This window comes from Propithecus coquereli, unplaced genomic scaffold, assembly GCF_000956105.1.
Source record: "Propithecus coquereli isolate 6110/MARCELLA unplaced genomic scaffold, Pcoq_1.0 Scaffold206, whole genome shotgun sequence".
Classification (NCBI taxonomy): domain Eukaryota; kingdom Metazoa; phylum Chordata; class Mammalia; order Primates; family Indriidae; genus Propithecus; species Propithecus coquereli.
The window spans coordinates 959,003-971,202 of record NW_012145634.1 but is presented as its reverse complement, the minus strand read 5'-3'; the positions used below and the strand labels follow the sequence as shown (position 1 = coordinate 971,202).

The 12,200-nt window shown below is 50.2% G+C and overlaps 1 protein-coding gene across 1 annotated transcript in view; it reads left to right on the top strand.

Annotated features, from left to right (window-relative positions):
* Nucleotides 1–10,888, top strand: part of MTMR3 (myotubularin related protein 3) — a 129,138-nt gene extending 118,250 nt beyond the window's left edge. The window contains exons 14-19 of the mRNA XM_012644153.1: nt 442–612; nt 1,809–1,954; nt 2,732–4,145; nt 5,390–5,500; nt 5,972–6,060; nt 8,675–10,888. Coding sequence (XP_012499607.1) covers nt 442–612; nt 1,809–1,954; nt 2,732–4,145; nt 5,390–5,500; nt 5,972–6,060; nt 8,675–8,846 — 2,103 coding nt within the window. The 3' untranslated portion in view covers nt 8,847–10,888. The remainder of the gene's footprint in view (nt 1–441; nt 613–1,808; nt 1,955–2,731; nt 4,146–5,389; nt 5,501–5,971; nt 6,061–8,674) is intronic.
* Nucleotides 10,889–12,200: the final 1,312 nt, after the last annotated feature.

The following is a 12,200-nucleotide window of genomic DNA, read 5'->3' as shown; positions in this document are numbered from 1 at the left end:
CAATTACTGCTGCATAGCTAGCACCCATAGTCATGTCTGGGGCGTGTGAAATGCTCAGTAATGATTTGTTGAATGAACAAGTAGTTTTACAGGTGTGCTCTCAGCTCAGACATGAGTTGTACCCAGACCTGCTCCTGTGCTCAGTTCATATGCTTTATCACTTGAGAGAGTGCCTGTTAACTCAGAATCTCAGACTGTTTACCAGGAAAGCTAAGATGAGTGGGGGTGCCAACAATCTGTCTTTGGATGGGGGTTGGGGTCAGGCCCTAGAATTGGTGGTGTGAGGAGGCGGCTGTTGAGTGGCTTATTGGGCTCCCCCAATGTGACATGGTGAGCCGAATGCTCTCAGGGATGTCAGGATAGGGTGACTCAGCTGGGCTGACCTTCTCTCAGAAAATGCATGCCCTATTGCTTAATTTTTGCCTGATTGGACTCCCATAGGTGAAACTGGTGCAGCATACCTATTCCTGCCTCTTTGGAACATTCCTGTGCAACAACGCCAAGGAGAGAGGGGAAAAGCATACTCAGGAACGGACGTGTTCTGTGTGGTCGCTTCTTCGGGCAGGCAATAAGGCTTTCAGAAACCTCCTGTACTCCTCTCAGTCAGAAGCCGTACGTATCCATCAGCCTTTCCTCTGTGATCGGAAGGAATTTGGGGCTGGGGCACATATGGGAGCCTTTCTGAGTAGTGACTGTGTGAAGGCATCTGTGCTGTCTCTAGGTGGGTTGGTGCCATTCTTTCTCTGCCGTTCTGTCCTGAGAAAGGCCTGCTTCCTGGTGGTTTGGTTTAAAATACATCTCTACTTTGCCACCCTAAACCCGAATCTTTTCCAACACCACCTCCAGAGCTTATTTCCAGCATTTTCTGTCTAATGGGTGGAAGAGGCAGTTAAGTTGCTTCCTGGATGCCACTGGTAGCTCAGAAGGAGCTCCCTCCAGGCCCATAGTACCCTCCCTTTGTCAACAGGCAATGATACCCACTGCAGCTTCTGTCTGAGAGCAGGAAACTGTGTGTGACATGGCATGTATGTTTTTGTGAGTCTCTGCTCACATGGAGATCTGGCAAGCCTCTTAAGACTTTGTTCCCCAAAGGAACCTTCTGTTAAGCAGAGAAAAGGAGGCACGTACATCTGTGTGTCAAGACATGATGATGTTCCCTTTGTCAGAATGTACCTTAGACCCTAAAGAAGTCAGAAGGAGGCTAATTAGAGGTTATATTGCTTTGCTGGACTATTAATATTCTTCTCATTACATTTAAGTAGTCAAAAAAAAAAAAAAAAGATACAAGCTAACTGCTTTTCTCTCTCTCCTTCACTGTGCCTGCTGGGGAAATAACAGTACAGGAAGAAGATTTCCTCCTTTTCATATGATTAATTTAAATGATCCTATAAAACAGGTTTGACAGTGTCTACTGAAGCCAAGCTTTTGTATCAGATGAACAGACAATCACTAACAGAATGACTCGCTTTCTTATGCAGTGAAAGCAACAAATCAAGCTGATAAAAGTCATTCCTTCCAAAAAGGTGACCTGAGAAACAGTTAATGAGAAAGAAATCCTTAAAAAATCCTTTAGATACTCATGCCCACAAGGGGCTCTGAGGTGAAAAATGTTGCCATGTATAATCCCTAGTCCTGTATTGGTCATCTTGCGAAATAGACCTGCATCCATAGATGCTGCCTCTTTGTGGAAACCCTGCTAGCCCTGTTGGGTGTTCCAGCTGAGTGCTCATTCTTGATCTTCATTTCCAGACATTTCTAGAAGACTTATTGGGACATGTTTAAACCTGCGTCCTCCCCTCTCTCCTCAGGTTCTGTACCCTGTGTGCCACGTGCGTAACCTGATGCTGTGGAGTGCGGTGTACCTGCCCTGCCCGTCCCCGTCCACCCCCGTGGACGACAGCTGTGCACCCTACCCAGCCCCAGGCACCAGCCCTGATGATCCCCCCTTGAGCCGGTGAGCCCAGGGGTCATGCCACAGGCCTGACATCGTGTTTGGGTATATTCCTATGTTGGGACGTGCCCAGGAACCACCAGAGATCATGCCATTGTCTAGCTCTACAATGTCTTTCTTAGATCTCTGCAGTTTTTTCAGGGAAGTTATAATGATTTCTGGGCTATGAAACTGTAAGGCCTTGTTTGTGGAAGTGAGCTGGGCCCTGTTCCTTCCTTCCTTTTGCATGCACCGAGCAGTTTCTCAGTTACGGAACAAATTGTCTGGGTTCTCCATGACCCCCTGGTTTTTGTTTCACCCTCTGCTCTGTGCTCCTCCTTCCTTGCCGTGATTAGTCATCTGAGGCTTGAAAGGCAAATGCAGTCAAATGATAGAGAATTTGGCTTTGCCACTTGTGAATTAGCTTTATTAAATTCAGATTGATAGATAATACATTAATTTAAAATACTATAATATCAAAAAATCAACAATGCTACTTTGCCACCAGCTGAGAAACACAGCAGCATCATGAAGAATATCTTTTTAAAAATAGCATTGCTGTTAGCTTATTTGTATGTTTGGGGCATGGAGTGAGGGCGGTGTGAGGAAATCTGCAGACCAGGAGGAGGACTCAGCTTTGCTGCTCTAGCAGTCTGAGCCTCACTCCAGGGATGCCACAGTTCCATGAGTAGCTATAATGTGCCCAATTATGAAACAATAGCCCGTTAAAACCTCTCATCTCCTACTTCCCTCTGAAATAGTCTCTGAGATTCTCATTTCACCCAAACTGCTTTCTTTTAGGCTACCAAAGACCAGATCATTTGACAATCTGACCATAGCCTGCGACAACACAGTGCCTCTGCCCAGCCGGCGCAGCAGTGACCCTAGCCTGAATGAGAAGTGGCAGGAGCACCGGCGCTCACTAGAACTGAGCAGCCTGGCTGGCCCTGGAGAGGAACCTCTTGCAGCTGACAGCCTAGGGAAGCCTACCAGAGTGCTGGGGGGCGCAGAGCTGTCTGTTGCAGCTGGAGTGGCCGAGGGGCAGATGGAGAACATTTTGCAAGAAGCCACCAAAGAGGAGAGTGGGGTAGAGGAGCCTGCCCACAGGGGGAGCACCGAGATGCAGGAAGTGAAAGAGGAGGCCCTCTTAGCAAAGGAGAGCAGGAGAAAGACGCCCGAGGGCTTAGCCATGGGACTTCACCAAGACCCAGAACTGAGTGGTGCCACTCTGAAGAGCAATCCAGGCCCAAGCCTGTCTCTGTTCTCACAGGGTATTCCTGAACAGCAGGGTGGGCACAGTGTTCTCCCCAGTTCTCTCCAGGCCCCACCCAGCGGAGAGAATTCCCAGGAGGTCCCTGTGGAGCAGCTTCCAACAGGAGAGATGGCAGAGGATAACGAAGAAAAAGTCCTTCTAGTCCCAACAGATGAAAACGTTGGCTATGATACCTCACAGTCACATTCTCTTCCTTCCCCAGTCCCATTTGAGACCAGAGGACCAAACCCGGACAGTTCCATGGACATGTTAATGGACGATAAGGTGAAGTCAGAAAGTGGGCCTCAAGGCCACCATAGACCTTGTCTGGTGAACACTGGCAGGTTCAGTAGCAAGGACGTGCTTCCCCAAACCGTGGAGCCCAGGCCTTCAGAGAGGAGCCTGGTCGAGAGGCCCCAGGTGGAGTCTCTGGTGCACAGGACATCCCCTGGCAGCACTCTCAGTCCAACACGTTCCCCTTGTGCCTTGCCTTTAGCCGAATGTAAAGAGGGACTTGTGTGCAACGGTGCCCCAGAGACTGAAAACCAGGCCTCAGAGCAGCCTCCAAGGCTTAGCACCCTCCAGAAGTACCCCGCACCCAACGGGCACTGCGCCAGTGGGGAGGCTGGTAGGAACAAGGACTCGCTCAGCCGCCAGCTATCTGCTACAAGCTTTAGCTCTGCCCACTTACACTCAAGGAACTTGCACCACAAGTGGCTGCACAGCCACTCTGGAAGGCCGTCTGCAAGTGGTAGCCCCGACCAGCCTTCCCGCAGCCACCTGGACGATGACGGCATGCCTGTGTACACGGACACGATCCAACAGCGCCTGCGTCAGATTGAGTCGGGCCACCAGCAGGAAGTGGAGACCTTGAAGAAACAAGTTCAGGAGCTGAAGAGTCGCCTGGAGAGCCAGTACCTGACCAGCTCCCTGCGCTTTAATGGGGACTTTGGGGATGAAGTGGTGAGTAGGCTGTGGTTCCTCCATAGCTGCCTGAGGAGACAGGGCACACTGAGGCCAGGCACCTTTTGTGCTGAGTGCATGGTGATTGGTACAGATTTCTAAAAGGATTGGGAAAGTCCAGAGTAGCCCCATGGAGAGAGGCTGGAGATCAGCCTCAGCCATGTAAATGGCAGCTTGCCGCTGCTTTTCTGCTTTGCCTACTTTCCACAGATGTCCTCTCGGGCAGTTAGAGAAAGAAAAGAAGAGAGTTAGCATTCACTACATGATTGATCAAATCTCTTCAGAGAGAGGATCACGTGTCTTCTGAAAGGCTTGAACTCCTGGGCAGAATGACATTTGTAGGGCAATGCCAAGTATTCCTATCAAATTGTAGTTCCTGTCCTACCTTAGTAGCTAATAAAGTATTAGCCCTCGCAGACATGGGCTGTAGCTTTGAAAGGTTTACTTCTCTTTCTCTCTGTCTTTGTCTCTGTCTCTGTCTCAAGTGCTGGGATTACAGATGTGAGCCACCATGCCCAGCATGGTTTAATTCTCCTTAAACAACTATTTGTACCCACCCCAAGGCAGGTGCTGGCAGTAAAAGTGGAGAGAAGGGATTGGTTTCTAGCACTGTTGAGGATTTAGCACTGATGGGTCTTGGTGGCTAGAAATGGGGATACCAGAGGGGAGGTTCTCAAGGAGGTGCTTCTGGGCGGGTCTGACTCGGTAGGCTGAAGTGTAAGTGTGAGCATGGCTCTGAAGTGGTCAGCGTACATTAAAGGCGGGCACATCCAATGACTTTCAATTCAGAGTGACTTCTTGGCTTTTCCTTCATGCTAATGATGGTTTTTCATGTTCCCAAAGAGTCTTCCCGAGAAAGGAGGGCATGCCCAAAGCACTCAGCTTTAACTAAGTGGTGGGGTTGGATTGACAGGTGCACTAGAGCAGCTGATACTCTAGAGTTCCCATTCCATTTTGGTCACTTTTCTCTCACTTACTTTCTAGAATCTTAAGGCCTATCTTTCTACTCCACAGTCACTGTGTACAGTCACTGCACATAACCCATGTGTCCCTCTCCCAGCTGAGCCCAGCCTCATCTCTGTCCCTGTCTGGCCCAGTTCTTGATGGCCGATGCATCTGCAGATTTGGCAGCTCTATCACTCAGGCCCACCCAGAGTCCTCAGTGTTCCCTCCTTTACCAAGCCCTTTCTTCTTCTGGGAGGAGACCAGGTTCATTCTGTTCAGCTGTGTTTGTTTGCCAACAGACTTCAATCCCCGACTCGGAAAGCATTCTGGATCAGAGCTGTTTGTCTCGCTGCAGCACAGAGATTTTCTCTGAAGCCAGCTGGGAACAGGTGGATAAACAGGACACAGAGGTACAGGCTCAGCCCCTGCTCTGAGTGCCGTGTATGCAACTATTAACATTTTGTGGTTCTTCTCCACCCCTATCCCTGCCCCATGCCCTGGCCAAGGAAGAACCTCCTAGCACGGTTAGCCTGGAGCCTTTGGCATCTCAGTTTCTGTGAACCCACATCAAACTTAGAATTTCTAAGCCAGGGAGACTCAGCAAGCTGTTCTCCCTCTTCCTTGCCTCTATGAACTGGAGCTTTGCCAGCTCTCACAGTGACCCAGGGTGCTGCTGCCTGCCATCTTATCTCAGGGGAGATTGGAGTCCCCTCCAGGGAAACGATTTGGACGCCTTTCTTGTACTGTTGACATCAACCTGCTGGGCTGGTGCCACTGGAGCTGATGTGGTCCTTGTGACTCTTGCTGCCCCAGCATGGCTCTGCTGGCTCCAGCTGTATGGCTCATCTCCTGTCACTAACCTGGTCCCATGTGTTTTGCAGATGACCCGTTGGCTCCCTGACCACCTGGCTGCCCACTGCTATTCGTGTGACAGTGCCTTCTGGCTCGCCAGCAGGAAGCACCACTGCAGGTGCCATTGGGGAGTGTGGTAGGGTGGGCTGGGTATGGAGGCTAAAGTTTGGCCCACAGAGCCTGCAGAGTGGAGGGTTGTGAGCATCTGGCTGGCGGTGTTCTGTCTGAGCAGACCCCTAGGGTCTGATCTTCTGGGCCTCCAAAATTAGTGTTTGCATAACTGCATTTGATATCTTTGTTCCAATTCAGGATGATCACTATTAAATTTTAAACTGTGCAAATGATAGCCTTTTTTGTTTTGTTTCCCAGATTGGTAGAGTGACAGCCACCACTGGAACCACCATTTCTTATTTCCAGCTTAAAGTTTCTTCCCATTCAACATGGCTGCCATGAGCAAAAATAGTTCTTTTGCTATAGGCAGGGAACTTCATTTTCCTACTCCCTTTCCCTGCTTCCTGACTGTAAACTTGTTTTACCTTGTGCCATTGGTGAGCAGCTGTAGCTGCGGGGAGCAGTAGGGACAGCTAAGGACAGAGTCTTCCAATCCTTAATGCTCCTGACTTCTTTTTCCTTCTGGATTGGAGTAGTGAGTTACTAGGGATGCTTTGCCCCAGCTGGGATGGCAACTGCCTGGCGGATGTTCAGTGTTCTTGGGACAAGACGTTTATCTGAGTCATGCCATGGCTCACCCACGTGGGTGAACCTGGATTGAAAATGGAACAACTTCTTTGCCTAGTTATGATGCTTCTGGGACCATATATCTCCCACCCTGCACCCCATGCCCGAATATCGTTGGTTGGCTTCTCCTGAGCTCTTTCTCCCCTCCTTGCAGGGACGCTGACCGTGTTGATCAAACGTGGTGAGCATATGCTACAACCTATCTGTGATGTCTGTACATCTACAATAACTTCACACTAACGCTGTCATTCCCCCCTCTCTGCACTCACTGGGGTGAAGCCTGGGCTAGTGTCCACAGGCAGGCAGGTGGGCATGGGGGGACCGAAAGCAGCTTACTGAGGAGACCGTTGAGGGTGTCAGGCTGCAGCCATGTCCTCCCCTCCTCACCACAAAGATCAGCCAGACCATCTTGTTTGTGACAAAAAACAGTGTTTCAGCAGGGGCTGGTCTCATGTGGGAGCCAGCTGGGTTGTCAGAGCTGTTTTTGGATGCCAGATGCCAGAATGATGCTAGTAACTTTCAGGTCAAATGGCATCACTGCTCCTTATTTTTTTTTTTTTTTTAAGAGACCAGGACTGAACAGAGGTGATCTTTCCAGATAATTGTTTTAGCATGAAGACTCCATTTAGGGTCTTTCAGGATCCCCTGAAAGAAGTCAGAAAAGCTTAACTGATCACATTCATGCCAGCCTTTTCAGCTGAACTCCAGCAGGGATGTTAAATAAATGTAAACATTCAGGATTTTTTCTGTGTAACCATGGTTCTTGCTGACTCATGCTTTTTAGAAACAGAGTTGTGATTTTGTTTCAGTTCTCTGTCCTTCCCTTGCACTGTGTCCCACCTTTTGCAGTATTTCTTTTGTCCCCAAATGGTCTTCAGTATTCTCTCCTTCTGTGCCTAAGTGGCCCTTAATCCAGCAGTAGGTTTGCATTCTGAGGAATGTAAATGAAGGTAGCAAGTGATGCTGGCTAAGAAGGAGGGTTTCCTTTGAGCTGCCTTCCCCCTAGTCTTTAGTGAGCTTGTCAGGCTCCTTGGGAGTTTCTTGTTCTTGGGCTCGTTGGGATTGATTTGTATTTTCGGGCCCAGCAAAGGTAGGGTTGTAAGGTGGGCAGAAACTCATCCTCTGCCACTTCCCTTTCTTGTTAGCTGTGACCGGCAACTGTCTGGGTGTACAGACCTGTGTGGCACAGATGCATCAGAGCTGGACTTCCAGGGGAGGGGGAGAGGGAGGCCTGGGCCCTGGGTGTAGTCAGGCCTTATGGAAGAGCTCTGATTTTCCCTGGAGATGCATGAGGCAAGGGAGTGAGCCATAATTGACTGACACCTATCTAATAAGGGGTATGTGTGCGCACGTGTGTTCATCTGTGCTCTTGTCCCCTTCCACCTCTCTCCACTCTGAGCATGCATCATGGGCTGCTTGTCTCCTGGCTTTGCATGCTGCTGGCAGAGCAATCCAAGATGGCAGCAGTCTACCCTTCATGTTGCTGCCTCTGAGCCCCTGGGAAAGTGGCCCCTGGGCAAGGCTCCTCATTCCCCAGCTGGGCTTAATAGTTGTTTCTCTCGTCTGAAGGGCCTGAAGGCAGCTCCATTTGACTCTGGCCTCTCAGTGATCACAAGCTACACAGAAGCCATTGCCCAGGTGGATGTGGCCACTGGGTTTTCTTGGATCGAGACTTACCCATTATTGGGTCCATTTGTTCTCACAGATCTCTCTTGAGCAGCATCCTCCTGTATACCTGGACACCTCGAGTCATAGTGGTGAGGCAGCCAAGTATCTTTGGCCCTGGAGCGAAAGTGGCATGTGATTCTGCTAGGTAGGGATGCCCTCCCCGCTCACTTTGTTCCTGGGCTAGAGAAATGAAAGTGTTTGATCTCAGAGAAGTCTCCAGCACATCCAGATTACACACAGCCAAGTCTGCCTTCTGAAGTTGGTTTCCCCATCCCATATCTACTAGCTGAAACTAACACTGTTTTATTTCTTCTTCCCATTTCAAGGAATTGTGGGAACGTATTCTGCTCCAGTTGTTGTAACCAGAAGGTTCCGGTGCCCAGCCAGCAGCTCTTTGAACCCAGTCGAGTGTGCAAGTCTTGCTATAGCAGCCTACATCCCACAAGCTCCAGCATTGACCTTGAACTGGATAAGCCCATTGCTGCCACTTCAAACTGAAGCTCAGTGACCTGGGGTGGGCAGAGGCCAAGATGCTATTCCTCTGACAGGTCCACACAGCCTGGGCAGACCGAGAGCCCGTGCACTTGGAGTGGGGGCATGGAACTACCTGTACGGAGTGACAGAAATTTGGGATGTACCACTGGATTGTAGACTGACTTTTCTTTTCCTGTCCCTCACCCCCACCACGCCCTACCCTTTCCATCCTTCCTCTCTGCCTTCAGAAAACAAAAAAGTCCCTTGGTTGTCTTAATTTTTTTTTTTTTTTGGGATGGAAGACCAGAGGATGCCAGGCCCTCTGTAACAGCTGAGCCGCCTGCTGTCAGGTGACGCTGAGGGATGGCTTGGTTGGTTCTTCTGGGTGGGAGGAGGCTGGTCAGAGCCAGGAGTGGAGATCTGAGACAGTGAGCTGGGAAGAAAGCCAGTGCTAACATTTGTGACCATTCTCACGCCACCGCCACATCAGAGCTGTTCGGGAAACCTTCGCTGTTGGGGAGGCTGGAAGCAACTTCCCTAAGAGCACTGCCTGGTGCCCTCTCCCTCCTGAGAGGGGCTGGGCCAGCCCCACCTCACAGATAACTGGGATTGACATTTGGAGGGAGGGGGGTACATGGTAAATGGCACTCCTTAGACCCCCCTTTGGGAAAGGAAGGTATATGCTCCTTCAAGCCAGGTGAGGGGCTGGGAATGGGTCACCAGCATGTTGTCCCCTTTGGGATTCTGTTTTTAACTTGACCCAGATTGTCTAGGGCTCTGTCAGGGGGCTGCCGCCCTGGGCCAGGCTCTGTAGTGCTTCCCATCCTCAGGCATAAGAATGCAGACTGGCCAGAATGCAGTGGCCAAGGCCAAAGCCTGCCCTGAGCCCAGGCACTCCTGGGTCCCTCTTGCAGAGCCTTGTCCCCCAAACAATGTCTCTTCCTCGGCCAGCACAGGGAAATCCAGACTCAGGGTTCCAAAAATCCCCCTTTCCCAAGCCAAACAAATCATGGATCTCCCCCTTGAGGGTAGAATCAGCCTTTAGAGTTAGAAGCCTCTGGAAAAGGGAGCGAGTCCCCATACAATCAGCCTTCCTCCTCCCCTTCTTGCAGCAGCAGGAGGGGCCCAGCAGTCCTCTTCCCTGCTCCTGGCTGCCTGAGTAGGCATGTGTCTGGCTGCTGGCCAGCAGTGAAGGGCCACTTGGTGACTCCGCAGGGTTCCTTAGAGAAGTGACATGGCCTGGAGGAGATTTGGGGCACCTTTCCTCAGTGAGCTTTGATATGGTCCAGAAAGAGCTTTAAATCAAGAATATTTGTGGTGGAGGTGAGTGTGGGAAGGGTGGAGAGGAGTTTAGATTTGTGCTTTGTAATCTTGGCATCCATGTTTTGTGCCTGCCCTCCCTCTTGGGGAAGGGCCATGCTTGGCTCTGCTGAAAGCTGCTAACTGGTGACAGGGCACAGAGAAGCCTAAGTTCTGACCCTGCCCTGTACTCTCCTTCCCCTTTGGAAGCAGTTCTGTGGCCAAGGGCAAGTTGTGTCTCAGGAAGGTGGCTCCTGTGTGTGCCTGAGTGTGATTAAGGTGTGGCCCAGAAGCCTTTCCTGGTGCTGTCAGTCCAGGCAAAGCCCAGAGCATCTGCGCACATCTCTGACTTCCAGCAGCAGCAGGTTGCTCAGAGTTTGAGTTTAGGGAAACAAGGTGTAGTTCTCCGCACTCGGTGTGGTCTGGTCGTGCAGGTAGGGATACGTCGTTCTAATGGAAGATTGTGCAGTTCCTAGTGACAGGTGCCAAGAGGTTATGATACGGGTTTCTTGGGTCTGATGTACAGTGTGAATAAATGCTTGCAACTTTTAGCCCTTTTTTGATCAATGAAGCACTTTTTTAATATTTTCCTTTGTATGTAAAGGAGGAACCGTAACTCTCCGTAGCTGTACATATAACCCTTTTCTCCTAAAGAGGAGTCAGTCATTGCTCCTATATTTTTCATTTTTTGTCAAAACAAGAAGTAAATACTTTAGAATTGTTAAATATATAAATAAAGTGAATAAAGTTGAGTGTTCCGCATGGTAGCATTTGCTAACACGTTCTAATTCTTTGCCCTGTGGTTTATCCCCTCTTCATCCCTTTTCCCTCTCACACAGAAGTGGTTAGAGGTGCTGCTGAGAAACTGACCTTTGGCAAAGGAAAACTACGGATTTCTTTTCGGCTCTAGACCTTGGCAAGGAGCCCCACCATGATGCCCAAGCTCTGAAACATGTTTCCTTGACGACTTTGCCCCTAAGATCTCCTAAGCTGAAAGAAGGTAAAGCAGTCAGACATCTCAACAGTCAGCTGTTCTTATCTGAAGAATTGCACATCAGTAATAATTAAAACTACCTCTGGCCTCTAGGCCGTTTTTGGCTGCTGCTCTGATTTCCGGGCAGCCAGTGCTCTGGCCCCTTAATTCCACCCCACCCCGGAAGCATCAAGCTGCACGTGCAGTGTCAGGAACAGAGCCCTCGTGCAGTGATGAGTGAAAGGAGATGAGGGGTGGGGACTGGAAACCGCTTCTGCCCGTTGTTCTTGGGTGACAGAATGTGGGCGGGCAGAGAAAGAACTTGGGGCAGACACGGAATTGGATGTGATTGGGTTATGTGCCCAAGGAGAGGTCTCCCACCCTCCATCCCCCCACACAGGGAGAAACCTCTGCTCCTTAGATCTTTGATTTCTGCTTCCAACCAAGCAAGGCTGTGGCATCTAGTCACTTCTAGACTAGTTCTTGCTCTTCACAGAGGTGGATTTTCTTTCCCCTACATCACTGCTGGGCATCCTACCCATCCCATGGGACTGTGCGTAAGATACATTATGTAGTACCTTCCTCAGGGAAGTTAGTGTTTGTGGTGCCCAGCTCTGGGGTTGCCAGCCCACCTTCTGTGGTGAGTAGGCTGGGCCCAAACAGTGACCTGCTCAGAGCCCCCCTGAGGACTGTAACAACTCTTTGGGGTAGAGCAGTCGCTCTAGCGTTACTTTCTGGATGTACCCTCTGTCTAAAGTATATAAGCACTTAGAAACAGCTCAGCTGTGAGTGCGGTCCAGCAGGTGTTTGAGAATAAGTCTGTTCTCTAGGGGGCGAGGGTGTCACCTCAGTTGCCTTCAGTTCACCAAGGAACCCAGTCTGTATTCAGACCAAGTTGTGAACAACCTATATGCCATACCGGCGTGTGTCTACACATAGCCACTACTGTTCCTGAGGTCTAATGGTTTAGCCCCGAGTGAATCAAGACACTGGCATAGCTCAGAGAGGCTGTTGGGGGTGGGGGGGGTCCATAAATGGAGAGCTGCTGGGTATAGGAAGATGAAGAGCCCAGAAGCTGGTGAGACACGCACACTGTGGATCAAAGG